Source organism: Bubalus bubalis, chromosome 3 (assembly GCF_019923935.1).
Source record: "Bubalus bubalis isolate 160015118507 breed Murrah chromosome 3, NDDB_SH_1, whole genome shotgun sequence".
Lineage (NCBI taxonomy): Eukaryota > Metazoa > Chordata > Mammalia > Artiodactyla > Bovidae > Bubalus > Bubalus bubalis.
The window spans coordinates 130,695,617-130,713,607 of NC_059159.1; the positions used below are offsets into that span (position 1 = coordinate 130,695,617).

The following is a 17,991-nucleotide window of genomic DNA, read 5'->3' on the forward strand; positions in this document are numbered from 1 at the left end:
TCTCTCCCACTCCTCCCCATTCCATGTGTTTGCATCCCTACATCATCCATCAATTCTCCCTATTCCTCCTGGCCCAGGAGCAAGGTCCACCTGCTCCATGAGTTCTGTGCTTCCAAAGCAGCTTCCTCCTCTGGATCCCATAACGCCTTATCTGTCCCTTGGTGTGCCCATCACTTCCTGCCCCATAATTCTCTGAGCCAGCATGCACTCTGACCCTCCCACCAGTATAAGGACCAAGGTACAGGCCTCACATGCTGGTCAGCCTCAGTGTCTGCAACAGAGTGACATGCGGTGAATTTATGTTCAATAAATGAGTGAAGGCACTGATGGATGAATAAATGAATGACTACAAGAAAGAGATGAAAAGAAGAAATATGTTAGCCTCTCAAAGCTTTGAATTGGGCCGAGTCTGTAAATAAGAAATATACTGTCTACAGCCATACCACCCTGAATCTGCCTGATCTTGTCTGATCTCAGAAGCTAAGCAGGGTTGGGCCTGGTTAGTACTTGGATGGGTGAAATATATGCATAATAGGCATACAGAAACACTGATGGGCCTCTGGGGCCCATGCTCTGATGGCCACAGGCCTGTGTGCCCAGTAAGAGAACCATCCAGAGAATAGGGAGGAGGAGGGGGAGATGGAGGTGGGACTCTTGGCAAGCCCATCAACTCATTTTTAATTCCCCCAAATTTCATGGGCAGTAGCAAGAGTGAGAGCAGAAACTGGCTGATAGAGACAAGGAATGCAAAGGAGAAAGTCCGTTACTAAGGTCCTGCAGCCCTGGGGAAGATGAGACTCCAGGTGACCTGATGGGGCCCTGCAAACTGGCCCAGAGCCACCCACGGGGAATGCCAAGGACACTAGAAACAAACCAAGTCCAGGGACAGTGGGAACCCACTGCCAGTGTGCCCTGCCCATACTGCGCCACCCTGGTGCAGCTCCATCACACCACAGCAGACAGGACAGCCTGCTACCCAATCCTCCTGCACCCTTGACAGACTTCCCCTTCATACCTCACAGCACACAGAAGGCACCAATGAGAGGGAGGGAAGCTGAATCAAGTTGCCTGCAACAAAACAGACCATTTTCTAGAACAGAGAGCTGGAAGTTCCCACAAATTGAATGCTCAGGACCCTGGGCTCTTTTTGTCAACCTGTGTGGGGCATCCACTTGATGCCAGGTGCTAGGCACTTGATTGTAAGGGCTACCAAGGGGGCGATTTTTCCAGTAGTCATTTATGGATGTGAGAGTTGGATCATAAAGAAGACTGAGCATCGAAGAATTGATGCTTTCAAACTGTGGTGTTGGAGAAGACTCTTGAGAGTCCCTTGGACAGCAAGGAGATGAAACCAGTCAATCCTAAAGGAGATCAACCATGAATATTCATTCAAAGGACTGATGCAGAAGCTGACGCTCCAATACTTTGGCTACCTGGTATAAAGAGACAACTTACTGGAAAAGACTGATGCTGGGAAAGATTGAGGACAGGAGGAGAAGGAGGGTGACAGAGGATGAGATGGTTGGATGGCATCAACGGACATGAGTTTGAGCAAGCTCCGGGAGATGGTGAAGGACAGGGAAGCCTGGTAAGCTGCAGTCCATGGTCTCAAAGAGTTGGATACAACTTAGTGACTCAACAATAACTAAAGGGGCAATGCAGCTCCTGTCCTCCAGGGATGCTCGTCTGGTTGGGGGAGCAGAACACATCCTGATGGGGGCCAGAGGGTGTCAAACAGGAGCCCTAAGCAAGGAGAAGGCAGCTTGGCCAGAGCTGAGTCAGGAGACCACCCAAGGGACAGCATCCAAGGAGGATTCAAAGGCAGAGAGCTGAAGAGAGGGGAGGGAGACACCCTCCACTCAGAGGGACTGACAAGTTCAAGGGCCAGCATCTTGCTCAGCCTGGACCTTGGGCCTACACTAGGGGGTACACCATGGGCTTCAGAAACAAAGGGCCCTGGATGAGGGTACGAGGTAGAACAGCCTCCTATGGATTCTCCACTGTAGGGACCATTGGGTAGAAGAGACGGAATTCACACTGGGGATGTGTGTGTGTGTGTGAGAGAGAGAGAGCAGGGACAGAAGGAGATACCATTCTGCAGATCCTGCTGCACTTTCTCCAAGCTCCAGAGAGCACTAGGCTGGCAGGGCCACCGGGAGAGGGGACCACAGCCAGGAGTGGAAACATATAAGAGCCAGACTCTAGACAGTATCAAGGACCCCAGACAGAGGGCCAGCTCGGGGTCTGCCCGGCTGCCAGCTCCTCTCTGGTACCTAAAACCCCCACGTTTCTGTTCAGCAGCCCTCCACGGGGACAAGAGTTCCTCTGTCCCCAGACCCCGCCCCCACTGTGGGAAAGTCCTCTGGGGGAGCAGATACAGGGAAGGTGACAGCACAGTGCAGCCAGAAGAAAGCTGTCCGGAAGGCAGAGGCTGGGACAAGTCACTGTCCTCACTGGGCTTCCCCGCTTTGAGGTTTGGGAAGCAGCTCTGAGAGCCCTTCACTCCTGACATCCAATCACTCATGCAGGGTCACCAGCTGGCTGCATCTCTGAGTCAGTGAAGAGGGTCCCTAAGGCTTCCCCCAGGATCCACCTGTGGAGGAGGAGGACAGTTAAATAACCTCACCTCTCTCTCCAGGGGTGTCTGGGATGCACAGCTTTCCTCTCCCTCCCCGGCTCAGCTCCCCATCTCTGCCCTCAATCAGAGACTCCCTTATGTTGCCATGGGTTGCAGTCATTCCCAAGGGCCACCACAGAGCCCCTCCAAGCTAGAAGAGCTGAGGAAGGACAGACCACCCACACCAGCATCCAGCCAAGCTAAGGGCAGAGAGGCAGCCTTATTCACTCAGCACTTCCAGTAGTAACAGTAGTCTTTAAAAGACTAAAGCAGAATCAGAGGGACTTCCTGGCAGTCCAGTGGTTAAGACTCCACACTTCGACTGCAATGGGTGTGAGTTCAATCCTTGGTGGGACAAGATCCCACATACCAAAAAATTTAAAAACAAGAAAAAAAGCACTTCCCTTTCAGTTTCTGAGAGAAGAAATGGGGGTGTAGGGATGGTGATGGATGGGTCCCTCTCCTGGGAAGGCCACCCATGCTGTCCTTCCCAGAGTGACTTAGTCAATAGACCTAAGGGGGTCTACGGGAGACAGGCCTGGAGGATCCCCCAGCCAGACAGCTCCCTGCACCCCAGGATTCAAAGCAGCTAACATATAGGTAAGGTTCCTCATACACATCGTCTTCCATAGAGATCATGCATTAACCGCCCTGTAATCAAACCGAGTGTAAGATGAGACCCCAGACAGTGAGCCTGCAGCCCCAAGCTGGAGCTGAAAGAAACCAGCCAATGGTTCAGCAAAGTACTGGAGGGAAACGGGTAGAAAATGGAGTCGGAGTCATTGTAGAGGACTGCGGCAGACATGAGACCCCAGCTTTGAACTTTTCCATGCCTGCGGTGACTCTCTGAGAGGCTTAAGGAGGGTCCACGGCCCCCTGAGTGGGCATCTCCCAGGTTAGCCAGCCCCGAGGGGCTGGAGAGGAAGGCTGGCAGTGCCCAGAGGGACCTGGGGACCAGACCAGAGCCTGGTCACCTGACAGGTGGCACAGCCCCACCAGCCGAGCTGCCCGTTGCTCTAGCATGAAATTGAGCTGGTGACCGTCTGTGGAGCGGCCCGAGCCCCGCCAGCAGCCGCTGAAGCATGTTCAGCGTGATTAGGAGCTGCCCAAGGGTGACGTGCACGCCGCAGCCCCAGTCAGGAGGGGTGGCCTAACGGAGGGGAGCGGGGCGTGCAGGGGCCACGCTGCGCAGGCCTGAGGGCACTTGGAGGTCGGGTGTCCACGAGGAAGGGAAGAGGGAGCGGGCTTCCCAACCAGGACGGGCACCAGCAGGGGATGCCCAAGGGGCCTGGATGCCTCTGCCGGGCCCCATCCCTGCTCAGGTCTCATCTCAGGACTCTGAAAGCCTGATGCTCTTTATCTCTGGCGGTACTAAGGTTAGTGTTAGTGTTAGTTACTCAGTCCTGTCCAACTCTTTGCAACCCTATGGACTACAGCCCACCAGGCTCCTCTGTCTATGGGATTTCCCAGGCAAGAACACTGGAGTGGGTTGCCATTTCTTCCTCCAGGGGATCTTCCCAACCCAGGGATCAAACCTGGGGCTCCTGCATTGCAGGCAGATTCTTTACCACTGAGCCACCAAGGAAGCCCTACTGAGGTTATACAGACCATCAAAAATTGCATATATTTGGAAATTCCCTGATGGTCCAATGGTCACGACTCTGCACTTCCACTGCAGGAGGCCCAAGTTCGATCCCTAGTCAGGGAATTAAGATCTCACAACGCTCGAGGCATAGCCAAAAAATGTTGTATATATTTAAGATGCACAATCCAATACACATAAGTACTATGAAATATTCACCATGAGTCAGTCAACACATCCATCACTTCACACCTCTACCATTACCTTGTTTGTTTGATTTCTTTTTTGTGCTGAGCACACCTAAGGTCTGCACATCTAAAGTCTTAGCAAGTTTCAAGTACCCATACAACACGTCAACTACAGTCACATGGCTCTAGCCAGCTCTCCAGGACTTATTACTCATCTTGCAAGAATGAAACTTCATAGAGCATGCCTACTGGTGATCCCACCAGCCCACCCCACTCAGACTGCATCTTCATTGCCCTACACAGCCAGGCTTGTTCTTGCTGCCCCCACAGCCATGCTCACACTGAGCCCCATTGACTGGACTCCAGACCCCACCCCTCCTTGGGAATTCCAGCCCCAACTCCTGCCTGAAACATCCCTTATGCCCCACCATCCATGCCCTCGCTATTCCCTCCCTCCTCTGCTTCCCCTGATATTCTGCACCAGATCCTCTTTTAAACTCTTTCTTCTAGGGTGTGAGTGTGTGCACAAGTATATATAAGTGTGTGTGAGAGAGTGTATGTGAGAGAGGGGTGTTCCGATCAGATCAACATCCTAGGCAAAGACTCTACTATAGCAAATGGTATGATGGCACGAGGGAAGCTCAGGAGAGACAAAGGCTGAGTGGGGAGCCCTGTGATGTGTCTCCACAGTGCCATCCACGTGGTCCCCTCTTGTGGCACTGACCACACCCCATATCTGGTGCTTGTTGAACTGTCTGACCCTCAACAATACCCCCAAGGACCACAAAACACAGGACTTTGTCAGCCTCATTCACCAATGTCTCCTTAGCACCTCACATAAGATCTTGACCAAAATGTGTGCATCACACGCATTAGATGGATGGACGGATGGATAAACAAATGAACATCATGGGTTGTGGAGTCAGAGGTAGGTTTGAAATCTTATTCCACCACTACTGAACCTGTCACCGCTGTGTGACCCTGAGGGTGTGGCCTAACACCCCTGGGCTAGCTTCCTGTATGTAAAACAAGAATGCCAGCATCTCATTGTGTGAGAATTCAATGAAATAGGTAGAGTCTGCTAGCTAGTCTACAGTACCTGGTCATCAGTAGATGGCAAGTGAATGTTAACCATCTCCTTTCTCTGGCACCCCTGTGGTATGTAGTACAATCCTGCGATAGAACAGGTGTCTGATACTTGCAAGGTGATGTCCAGTGAGTGAATCATGGAAAATCAACTCCCACCAGCTCTTTCTTGGAGAAGGCAATGGCACCCCACTCCAGTACTCTTGCCTGGAAAATCCCATGGACGGAGGAGCCTGAAAGGCTGCAGTCCATGGGGTCGCTAGGAGTCTGACACGACTGAGCAACTTCACTTTCACTTTTCATTTTCATGCATTGGAGAAGGAAATGGAAACCCACTCCAGTGCTCTTGCCTGGAGAATCCCAGGGACAGGGGAGCCTGGTGGGCTGCTGTCTCTGGGGTTGCACAGAGTTGGACACGACTGAAGCGACTTGGCAGCAGCAGCAGCAGCTCTTTCTGCCTCTAGCGTCCTGACCCAAAGGGAGGAGGTTGTGTGCCCCATCCCTGGTCCCGTCTGTAACCTCCCACCCTGCCCCTGACATTAGATTCTTCTCTCAGCCCTCCACCTGCCCCAGCTCCATATCCCCAGTGCCCGAGCTATAGCCCCTCACCTGGACAGATGTGCAGGTACTGATGACACTGGTCCCCAGGCTGGTGCTATCACTGAGGTCATCTGGCAACGAAGGCGTTTTGTCTACCCGAGGGGCCTGTGTGGCCTGGAATGGGGGGCTTTTAGGGGACAGGTTCACATCTGTACCATTGCCAAAGGCCTGGATGGCATTCCCTATGGGGAAAGAGAGCAGGGAGACACAGAGAAATCAGGGGCCCCTCCATCACTCTGCACCTCAGCTGAAGGTATCCCAACAGCTACCTTCCCTGTGATGGCCTGGAGCTGGGGGCAGGGTGGAACTTGTCTGAACTAACTTGGCTGAAGCTCCATTTCAGATACCTAGCAAGGTCTCATACCCAGAGAAGAAAAGAGCAGGAGGGAAGCTGGAATAGAAGGAGATGTACTGGATGAGGAATGAAGGGGAACAGAGGAGAAGCGGGAGCATGGGGAGCCAGGCAGGGAGGAGCAGGCCGTGCCCAGGGCGTGAGCTGTCTTCTCTGCAGCATTTGGTGCTGCAGGCCATGCCCCCCACTGCATGCCAATGGCCCCCAATGCAGCCCCCCTCCCCAGGTGGCCTCACCCACCCTCAGTCAGTCAGTTACACTGATTCACTCAGGACTAACTACTGAGACCTCTTGGACAAAATTGTGTCCCAAGTACCCAACCGTATACACAAGACCTACAGGAAGCTCCACCTCCAAGCCCCAGAGGCACCTCAAGTTCCTCAGGTCACCGCCTGACTAGGCGCCACTCCCTCCACTGGAACACTGCCCGCCCCCCCACCCCAACAATTCCAGCACTGAAGGTCTGCCATCTCTTCTCCACTAAGTCACCCAAGGCCGAAACCTCGGTCACCCAGGACACTTCCCTAACCACCCTCTTGCCAGCCACGAGCTGACCTCTGAGAGGTCGCTCCACCCATCTCTCCTCCCCATCCCACCCCCAACACTGCTCTGGGTCAGTGGGCACTGTCCTCCGCCCAGGGCACCTGCTACATCCTCTAGGGGACTCGGTTTTGGGTCACCTGTGAGAACCAAATCCCTACCCTCACCCCCTCCACACGAGAAGCAGAGAGCGAGCCTTCTGAAATCAGATCTGACCACGGCACCACCTGTCAACACCCCTTCACCAACCCACATGCCACCTCTGCCACCTGCAGGACCCTAAGATCCAAACGCCTTCAAGTCTGCTTGCCCCCCTCTACAAGGAGGACTCTCTCCACCTGTCCAGGTAACCCCAGGCATCCTCGCGCTCTGTGGCAAGGCTAAGTGGTCCACAGGTTCCCAAAACCCACCTCTGCCTAGAGAAGACCAGCAGGCCCTTGCTGCCACTTCAGCTGACCAGTGCCCAGCAACCCCCACTGTGGGTCAGCTTCCGAGAAGCCTTCAGGGACCCTTATCTCCAGGATGTCTTGAGCATCCCCACCCTGTGCTCCGGCAGAACCCTCTGCAGACCTCCACCCTAGCACAGCGCCCCCTGTACTATAATGGCCATGATGCTCTAATGGTGCCCCCCTTCAGAGGGTGAGCTGCTCAATGACAAGCCCTGTGACTTCCATCTCTAAACTCCTGGTGCTGTCAGAAAGGCAGGATGGACAGATGGACAGAAGGAAGAAAAGAGGAAGGGACAGGGGGAGGAGATCTTCCAATGGGTGGGAGGTGGGTGTCAGACTAGAAAGACCAGGCAGATGGAGCTTGTGGCTGACTTCTCTCTCTGGCCTTCAGATTAGAAGGAGTTTGATGACTTAAGACTCCAATTCCCAGGGGAAATCAATCCTTAAAGGGAGAAGTTAAAGAAGCTGAGACCTCATCGCAGGGCAGTCCCCAAAGGAACCTGGTGAAACCACCAGGATAACAGACTAGAAATCTTCAGCCTTAATGTGACAAAGATTGAGGCCTCCAGGGGCCTCCAGACAGCTCCAGGGAGTATGTCCAGGAGTGCAAAACCCACAGTCTGCATAGTCAACCCCCCTACTGGAGAAGCCCCACAGGGACCACCAGCCACGGCAGGGGGAAGGAGGGCAGGACCTGGCACAGTTCCAGGGCCCCCAGGACAGGAGGGGCGGGAGGGCTCCTGACGGGGCGGATGCGGGCGGACTCACGGAGGCATGGGTTCTCTGTGAAATCCTTCAGAAACTTCTCACACTCTTCCTCCATGTTTCCACTCCCACGACAGCTGCACCAGGGGGACACCACGATGCCCGTGGGGCTGGAGTCCACGTAGTTGGGTGTTATATCGAACCCTGGGCAGGCAGACAGGGAGGCCGAGGAGAGAGGAACAGTAAGGCTTCTCTCCTGGCCCCCAGACCCCAGGCACATCATAGAGGAGGCCTGGGACCCGTCCCCCACCCCACCACCTGATCCCTAAACACATATACATCTCAGCTCACAATCCAAACCACGAGGGTCGGCAGGGGGGTCATGGCATAGAGGACAGCAGAGGGGATACCCAGGAGCCCCCACCCAGAGCACGGGCCCTGGCTCTCTCCTACACCAACAGCCAGGGAGACCAAGACTCTCTCCCAGGTTTATATCCCAGTGCCAGCATTGACCAGCAGGGCGAACATGTGGAAGTCACTCAGTTTCCCTAAGCCTCAGTTTTCCCATCTGTAAAGTAGAGCCCTAACCCCCACCCAGAAAGCTCTGTTTTGAGATTTACATAAGACAGTCCACATAAACTGCTCAGTGCAGAGCCTAGAATGTCACACAATGAACATCACCCTTCTTATTTCGGAAGCTTCATAAGATTCTTGGGGCTCCTCCCCTGTGATAAAACCCCAGCTCCCATCACAGCTCTTATCTGAAACCAGGCAGAGGAGGAACTGGACTTCAGTCCCTAACTGGGCCAGGGGCAGCCAGGAGCCACTGAGATCCCGGGCTGGGGTGGCTTACCGATCATGCCAGCGTAGGAGCCCAGACATGCTTGGTAATTGTCGGTGGGGCAGCTGGTGAGCGTCTGGTAGGAGGCACGGCAGTTGGCATGGAAGTCCGCCAGCCGGGACCTGGGGTCAGGAGAAGACCATGGAGAAAGCAGGTTAACCTGGCTGACCTCCCACTCCTCCAGGGCAAAGCAGCTCCTTCAGAGCCTCCCAGGGCAGGAGGAAGCCAGGAAGGACAGAGAGAAGGAAGATGGGGGAAAACAAGTTTTGGGGGTTTCAGGCTAGGAACTCCTTGAGGACAGGACTTCCTGGAAATCGAGGCATCCAGTTTTGTTGTTGTTCAGTCACTCAGTCATGTCCAACTCTTTGTGACTCCGTGGACTGCAGCACGCGAGGCTTCCCAGTCCTTCCCTATCTCCCAGAATTTGCTCAAACTCATGTCCATGGAGTCAGTGGTGCCATCCAACCATCTTGTCCTCTGTCGCCCCCTTCTCCTCCTTCTAGTCACCCAGTTTAGGCAAAGCCTATTCTGAACAGATCTCTCACTTGGAGGAACACAGAGAGAACCCAGGTGGGTTTGCTGACAATGTCTGGGACTCAGACGGGAAGGCCAGGCTCTGCTTCCTGCTTGGTCACACTCCTGGTGACCTTTCCCAAGTCCTTCAACACATTGTTACTGCCACCCTACAATCCCTGCCCAGGGACTTCCCTGGGGGGTCAGTGCTTAAGAGTCCACCTTGTAACGCAGAGGATGTGGCTTTGACCCCTGGTCCAGGAACTAAGATCTTACAATGCCATGGAGCAACTAGCCCGAGAGCCACAAGGAGAGAGAGTTTATGTGCCACAACTCAGGATCTGCATGATGCAACAAAGATCCAAAGCAGGCAAAAAAATAAATAAATAACCCTTGCCCAGCCACCTCATAGGGCTTCCCTGGAGGCTCAGATAGTAAAGAATCTGCCTGTAATGCAGGAGATCCAGGTTTGATTCCTGGGTTGGAAAGATCCCCTGGAGAAGGAAATGGCAACCCACTCCAGTATTCATGCCTGGAGAATCCCATGGACAGAGGAGCCTGGTGGGCTACAGTCCACAGAGTCTCTAAGAGTCAGACACGACTGAGCAACTAACACTTTCAGCAGGATCCTTCTAGGGGTCAGTGGGACCAACTCCCAGGGAGGTTAAAAAAAAAAAGAGTCCCCCTAGGATGAGACATCCCTCAGGCATTCCTGACCCTTCTCTTCTACATCAAATCAGAGCAGAGCCTTCAGGGCCATCCCTCCACTAGCTCCTCAACCCTGCAAGGCACAATCAGCATTTTCTTCCCCTGGTGACGCAACCTGTCATCACCTGCTCCTCTCTGTCAGCATGGATAAAACTTCCTTGTACCCACCTGCACACAGCTCTGTGTTCCCAGAACGACCGTGAGCTGCCGGAAGGCAGCCGCTGTCTGAGCCTGTCTGTCCCCAGCCCCTAGCACCTTGTGTCTCGGAGTTCACAGGAGGCCTAGGGCACCCAAGTCTAACCTGCACAGGTATTTCTATTCCTTCTTCCTTCTGCCCTATTGCCCCGGCCCCAGGACTGTTGCCATCAGCCTGGGCTGGGACCACTGCCTGCCTCCCTACTACTCAGGCTGTAGTGTATGAGAACACTACAGTGGCCACAGGAAGGACCATCCGCCACCCTGCCCACGCTCTGTCCATACCACAATGTTTCTCACAAAGCCACCTCAAAGATCACCCCCAATGCAGCTCCCCTGCTCCTCCACTGGAACTCTGTCCACATCAGGAAGGAGAAGGGAGAGAGAAAAATGAGAAGTTGAGACAGACCAGGAACATGACAGCCTAAAAGGAACACCCTCAATGGAGGCGTCCGCTTAGGTCCTCCCACGGGACAACTCCGGATTTGCCAGGAGGCACCACAGTCCCAGGAAAGGGGGTATAGGAGAAGGAAGAAGCAGCTCTCCAGAGCAATTTGACCCCAAAGAAGCCTCATGTGTCCCTGAACTCCTGCAGCCTGCAGAGACAGCAAGGGGCAGGAGATGGAAGGTGAGCTCCAAGCTGAGAGCCAGGGGGCGGGGTCTCGCTTCAGCTCCGCCCCTAACTCACTGCAAGACCTCAGATGAGTCCTTGCTTCTTGCGGACACATTTTCCTTATTTATCCAATAAATAGAAACTGTTTTCACAGTCAGGGAAGATGACAACGTTCTGGAGATGGATGGTGGTGTGGTTGCACAACAATGGGAGTGCACCCAATGCCACTGAGCTGTGCACTCAAATATAGTGAAAATGGCCAATTTTATGCTGTGTATAACTGACCACAATCAAAACGTGACTTAAGCAGAGGTCCATTCATACCCACTTTTTATGACCAAGTCCTCACAAAAATTCTGAGATATGCCAAGCGGTTGTTAGCACCCATCCCCCTTTACAGAGGAAGAAGCTGAGCCTCAGAGGAACTGAGTAACTTGCCCAGGACCCCAGAGCTTCTAAACAGCAGAGCCAGAACTCCAGCCCAGAACTCCAACGACAAGGGCAGCCCCTTCTGGCAGGCCCCCACCCCCATCCCACTCCTCTACAAAAGTATCTTGTCCTCCATAGGAAAAGAGAAGAAAATTTGCATTGTCTCCACCCTATCTCCTGCCCATAAACCACACACTCTATCTGCTCACCCAGTCCCCCAAACAGGGAAAAACAGTACTTCCAACCAAGCTCCCACTGCAGAATAAGACTTGGTCTTGAATGGTCAGATCAGCGTCTGTCCTGCTACACGAGCCCAGCAAATCAATGAAGGTCAATGAGAGGTGGTCTCTGCCCACACCCCAGACCTCCAGAGACCTGCCAGGGAGCCAGGAAGGGACATGGACTTAAGCAAGGAGGATCTGGAGCCAACAAACCAAAATCTCTAAGCAGCTATCCCAGGTTGAATTGTGTCAGCCAAGGAGCCACATGGCTTCCCTGGTGGCTCAGATGGTAAAGAATCTGCCTGCAAGGTGGGAGACCTGAGTTTGATCCCTGGGTCGGGAAGATCCCCTGGAGGAAGGCATGGTAACCCACTCTAACATTCTTGCCTGGAGAATCCCCATGGACAGAGAAGCCTGGTAGGCTACAATCCATGGGATCATAACAAGTCGGACAAGACTGAGAGACTAACACACACACAAGGAGCCAGATGCTCATCCCCAGTGCCTGTAAACCTGACCTTATTCAGACATAAGCTCTTTGCAGATATAGCAAGATGAGGTCACAGTGGATTAGGGTGAGCCCTCTGTCCAATGTCTGGTGTCCTTATAAGCAGAAGGGAAGAGACACAGACACACGGTGAGAATGCATGTGAAGATCCAGGCAGCACTTGGACTGATGCACCTACAAGTCCGGGCTTCCCAGGTGGTGCCAGGGGTAAAGAATCTGGCTGTCAATGCTGGAGATCCGGGTTTGATCCTTGGGTCAGGAAGATCCCCTGGCGGAGGAAAGGACAACCCACTCCAGTATTCTCACCTGGGAAAACCCATGGACAGAGGAGCTTGGCGGGCTATATAGTCCATGGAGATGCAAAGAGCCGAACACGACTAAGCTACTAAACATCCACACACCCTTACAAGTCCAGGGACGCCAAGGCGTGCCAGCAACACCAGAAGCTAAGAGAAAGGCATCGAACAGATTCTCCCTTCAAGCTTGCAGAGGGAGCACGGTCCTGCCAACACTTGGATTTTGGACCTCTGGCCTCCAGAACTGTGAAAAATCAGTTTCTGGGTTTTTTCAATTGCATTATAATTGCTTCACAGTGTTGTGTTAGTTTCTGCTGTACAACAACGTGAATCAGTCATATGTATACAGATATCCCCTCCCTCTTGGACCTTCCTCCCACCCACCCCTCTAGGTCATCACAGAGCCCTGAGCTGAGCTCCCTGTGCTGCACAGCAGCTTCCCACAAGCTGTCTATTTTACACATGGTAGTGTATCTATGCCAATTCCAACTCCCAATTCATCCCACCCTCCCTCTCTCCCCATGTCCACATGCCCATTCTCTACATCTGCATCTCTATTCTAACCTATACAAACAGCTTCCCCTGTACCATTTTTTCTAGATTCCCATGTATTTGTTAATACATGATATTTGTTTTTCTGACTTACTTCACCCTGTTTGACAGACCCGTATCTTTTCAGTTTCTATTTTAAGCCACCCAGTCTGTGGCACTCTGTTAAGGCAGCCACAGGGCACTAACAGAGCACCTTCAAAGAATTCATTGTTTGCTGTGGCCGAAGGTCTTCCTCTAGAAGGAGCCAAGGGGATGTGGTCAGGCCCCAGCAACAAGGAGCACTACAGCTGGGCAGCAGGAAGCCATGGCTGAACTCCTGCAGGGTGCAGGGCTGTGAGATTACCAGCAGAGATGCTAGCTACCATCTCCTCCCCACCAAAGAGAAGTTAAAACAAGATCTCTTAACCAAAATACAGAAGTCCATGCTAATGCCATTTGATCACATGGAGAGCCCAACCCCCTCCTACATCTCCTCAAGGGCTCACTGTCAGTCCTGCCCCTGAATCCCTTTCGCCCACCAGCCACATGGACTTCTCCCACCTCTGTGCTCCAGCTACATATCAAGTCTGCACAAGGCAATTTCATACTGAATTGCATACAGACCTACTGATATGGCCCTGTCTGCTCCCCACAACTGGAACATACATTCCCAGAGTGGAAGACTCTACTGACTTCTTCATCTATATCCTCCAAACGCCTTTGGACTCATGGGAGATACCCACTCATCTTTTTTCCAAATACGTATTGATGCCCCGCCATGTGACTGAGAGACCAATGATGGGAATGGCACACATGTCAGTGAAAGGTCAGAATGGACATCCCAGCCGATGGGGTCGGGGCTGAGTGCCCACCAGGCCTGGGGCCAGGCCTCCACAAAGGTCAATGGCAGCCCAGTGTCCTGGAGGAGTGTGATGCCCACTGCAGCAGACCTGAGCGACCTCCCCATCCTACATGCGGGCCTCATGTCCCTTCTGCAAGGGTGGGTCTCCAATCACTGACACGGAACGTTGAGGTGCTTAGCAGCCTCACATCCACGATGCCCCTCAAAATATAACCAGACCCCAGCCTAGAGACAGCGGGAACATGTGAAAATGAGAAATTGATGCCCACAGGGACAGACATGGTCATCCAGAGAGAGCGGGTAGGTGAAGGAAGGAAGCCAGGACGCAGAAGGGGAAAGAGTTCCGATGCTCAGTGAGAAGGGGACGACAGATCCAGCTGCTGGGAGAGGAGGAACAGCTGTCACACGGCTGCGCACAGTCCACTGCTTGCCCGACACGTGACCTGGGGCAGGCCTGTCGTGTCTCTGGGCTCAGCGTCCCCAGTTATTCAACAGGGTGGGCCGTGCCAGCCTAGCTCCCTCGTCGGGTCTGTTAGAGAGCTGGGCACACAGAGGAGGCACCGTCCTTACCTTTTTTCTCTTGTCCAGACATCTTGTCCCCAGCACTGTGCCTGCCACTGGCAAACAGGAAATAGCTTTTCCTGTGTTTGATGTAGAAGAAATACCTGTTTGCCTTGTTGTGGTAGGTCTGGGCCCCACACAAGGTGAGTGTATCAGGGAGAGCTGACAGCTCCCACCGTCTCTCCATCCGGCTCCGGAGTCGCTCCACTGGACCCAGATGAACAATGGCCTCCCTGCCCCACTTCGCTCTCCATGCCACGCTGAGGACACAGGAGCAGCAGGGGGCCGTTGGCCAGATCCAGGGTGACCAACGAGGAAGGGCCACCTCGCTCCTCCGAGGCTGTGGCCTATTTCCTTCACAGCAGCCCCACGGCTGCCTTCAGAGCACAGGGAGGGTAGAGAGTGGAGCAGAGGGGAACGGTGGAGGGAAAGGCAGCGGCTAGGCCTTCTGTCACTCTATTTCTTCAGCCTCAGCATCCTTGGCAAGCCAGAGTGACCACTTAGGAGGACGCCATGTCCAAGTCTCCAGGAGGCCTTTGATTGTTCAGCTTCCCTCTGTCCCTCAAGACACAGCCAAATCCACATAGCCCACTCCCTTGTCCAAGCAGCCGGCTCCATCCACCGGCATTAGAGACCAGCGGCATCAATTTCCTCCAAGCCAGCAAAACTCTCAGCTCCAACCACAAGTGAATCAGCCCGGTCCCAGTAGGTACAGTCTCCAAGGCAAATGTTATCCTTTCATCACGCGTGGCAAGCCAGCTGGGGATCTTGGGCCAGCTGCCACTCTTCCCTACAGATGGTGTGAGTTCCCCACTCTCTTGGACTCCATTCTCATTTCCAGGAACAGACTTTTCCTCGGCCAGCCCCATTGCTTCCCAGATGTTTGCCTTGAAGAGGCCCCATAGGATAGATGGCATAAGACAAAGCACGAGAGAAAGAGAAGACAGACAAAGGGGAAAAACAGAGAGCCAGCAGAAGAACCATCAGTGAACACAAGCCAAGTCCACTCTCAGTGAGATGGAGCAAAGACTGCCAAACACATTCAGGGCAGCAGGTGGATCTGTCTGAAACATGCAGACCTCTTTGGGTTTGTTTCATCAGCCACTGTAGCCTATTCAATCACAGGAAAGCAGCAGGAGAGGAAGAGAGACACTTGACCCCCAATTTCATTAAACAGCCACCAGATTAAATGTAGGACATCCAATTAATTTGAATTTCAGATCAACGATAATTTTTTTTTGGTATAAGTACATTCCATGCAATATCTGGGACATACTTATACCAGTTTCTTTCTTTTTTTTTTTTTTTCAGTTTCTCCAGCATTCAAGTTTAACTGGGTAGCCTGTATCTTTGTTAGATCTGGCAACCCTATCTGATGGGCTGATGTGCTCCTGCAAAGGGAACACGAGGCAAAGCTGGAAGTGCCATGGTCAACCCAGACAAGCCAAACCATCCAGACCTGGCCAGCGGGAGAGGGTGGACTTCCTATAGCTCAGTAGTTCTCAAAGTGTGGTCCACAGACCCACAGCACCAAGTGTAAAAGTGGGAATTTGTTAGAAATGCAGATTTTCCAGATCCCACCCCAGATATAACAGATATGAAATCCAAAGGCAGGGGCCAGCAATCTGCACTTTACCCAGCCCTCCAGGTGACTCTAATGCAGGAAAAGTTTAGGGATGCAACAAATGGTACCGGCTTCAGAGCTGGGCTTGCGGGGACCCTTCAGGCCCACTCCCTGGTCTCAGCTTTAAATACGGACACGTTATCACCCAGTCAATGGGAAAAAGTAATGCTTCAGGCTGTAGCCCAAGAAGGTTCACAGTTAGATGGCTAGGCGTATGCACATTTGTACACACACAAACACACACATACACATACCTATCCCCATATAGAACAGTCACACTTGGGTACACTTCCCAAGTGGTGCTAATGGTAAAGAACTTGCTTGCCAATGCAGGTAACGCAAAAGACATGGGTTCAATCCCTGGGTCAGGAAGATCCCCTGGAGGTGAAAATGGCAACTATGTCCAGTATTCTTGCCTGGAGAATCCCCATGGACAGAGGAGCCTGGCGGGCTATGGGGTCACAAAAGACTTGGACATGACTAAGCACATACACACATCTCAATTCTTTGCTTTGACCTCGTCAAGAAAGCACAGGTACCTGTTATGAACGAATCTCTCCCTTGGTCCAGGTTGCAAACACCTTCTCTTGCACAAAGGCTTTCTCCAATCTGTCTTGCTTAGAATAATACTATGGTAAATTGCACCCCAGAACCCCAAAGTGTTCCAATGTTGGCCAATACATAGCTTTAGCGTCTGAAAGTGAAAGTGTTACTCACTCAGTCATGTCCGACTCTTTGCGACCCCATGGATCACAGCCCGCCAGACTCCTCTGTCCATGGAACTCTCCAGGCAAGAATACTAGAGTGGATAGCCATTCTCTTCTCCAGAAGATCTTCCTGACCGAGGGATCAAACCCGGGTCTCCTGGATTGCAGGTGGATTCTTAACTTCTTAGCCACCTGAAGATCTTGTTAACTTTGCCAAAGTCCCATTTATCAGGTTAGACCTGTTACATTGCTGCCACAGAAATCAATGAGTTTCTACTAGTTTAGAATCACAGGAGGAGGACAGGAAGCTAATATTTACTGAGGGCTTCCACTCTGCCAGGCATGGGTGTTGCATTTGACTTTCTGAACAATCCCAAGAAGTAGACATATTTCACAGCAAAGACACAACAACTCCAAGAGGCAGGTCACATGTTCCACACCCTATAGCCAGCACAGCAGGGCCAGGTGCCTACCAATGAGAACGAGGTCTTTCTGCAGCTTTGCAGCCATGACCCACCACGGCTAACGATGCTTCTGGGGGCAGCCACCAGCGCTGCCGTGTGCTAATGAGCAGGGCACTTGAATATTTCATGGAGGGGAAAAAGGATTCCCAAGAAATACAAATTACTCATGATGGGCTTCAGAGCTGATTTAGGGGAACGTAGAGGAAATGGCTTTAATAGACCCAAGTGCTTCTGGAATGGCTTTCCGAGGTTCCCTCCAGCGATGCAGGGCATGGTTAAGCAGGCTCAATGTTACGTGACACCAAGACAGAGAGAAATGGATTTCCCCCATGGGCCTGCTTTCTGACACCTCCGGGGTTCACTGTGGACAGCCTGAGCCCCGTTCTTTCCTGCCTTCTCTCGGAGGCTGCTGCCACTTCTCTCATGAAATTACGAATCCACTTGGCTTCCTTCCCACCTGCTTATTCTTTAAGTATACGTGGATATTTACTCTTTCTGCCTAGAATAGCCGCTCGCCTTAGGGAGAGCTATTCCTCCTCTGGCCAGGTAGTTCTTACAGGCTGTCAACCATATGCTCCACCTTCTGGGGCTACAGGTGCACACATGACCCAGGCTGCCCCTGCTGCACAGGTCTCTCTTCCTGGCCACACTGACCATCTAGGATAAGGAAGCAACACAAGCTAGGCCAAGCAGAGCCCTGCCCTGAGGCTTTCCTATACAGCAAGGAAGAACTTTCTTTTCTTCCTGGTGATTAAGGCACCAGAGATGTGGGCCCAGAAAAACTGGGACCACAGATCTA

General features: G+C 52.7%; 1 protein-coding gene across 1 annotated transcript in view; it reads right to left on the reverse strand.

The window, feature by feature from the left end:
* Positions 1-17,991, reverse strand: part of GFRA2 (GDNF family receptor alpha 2) — a 105,224-nt gene that overhangs the window by 7,010 nt on the left and 80,223 nt on the right. The window contains exons 5-7 of the mRNA XM_025281819.3: positions 8,973-9,082; positions 8,183-8,323; positions 6,083-6,255 (exon numbers count right to left, since the gene is read on the reverse strand). Coding sequence (XP_025137604.1) covers positions 6,083-6,255; positions 8,183-8,323; positions 8,973-9,082 — 424 coding nt within the window. The remainder of the gene's footprint in view (positions 1-6,082; positions 6,256-8,182; positions 8,324-8,972; positions 9,083-17,991) is intronic.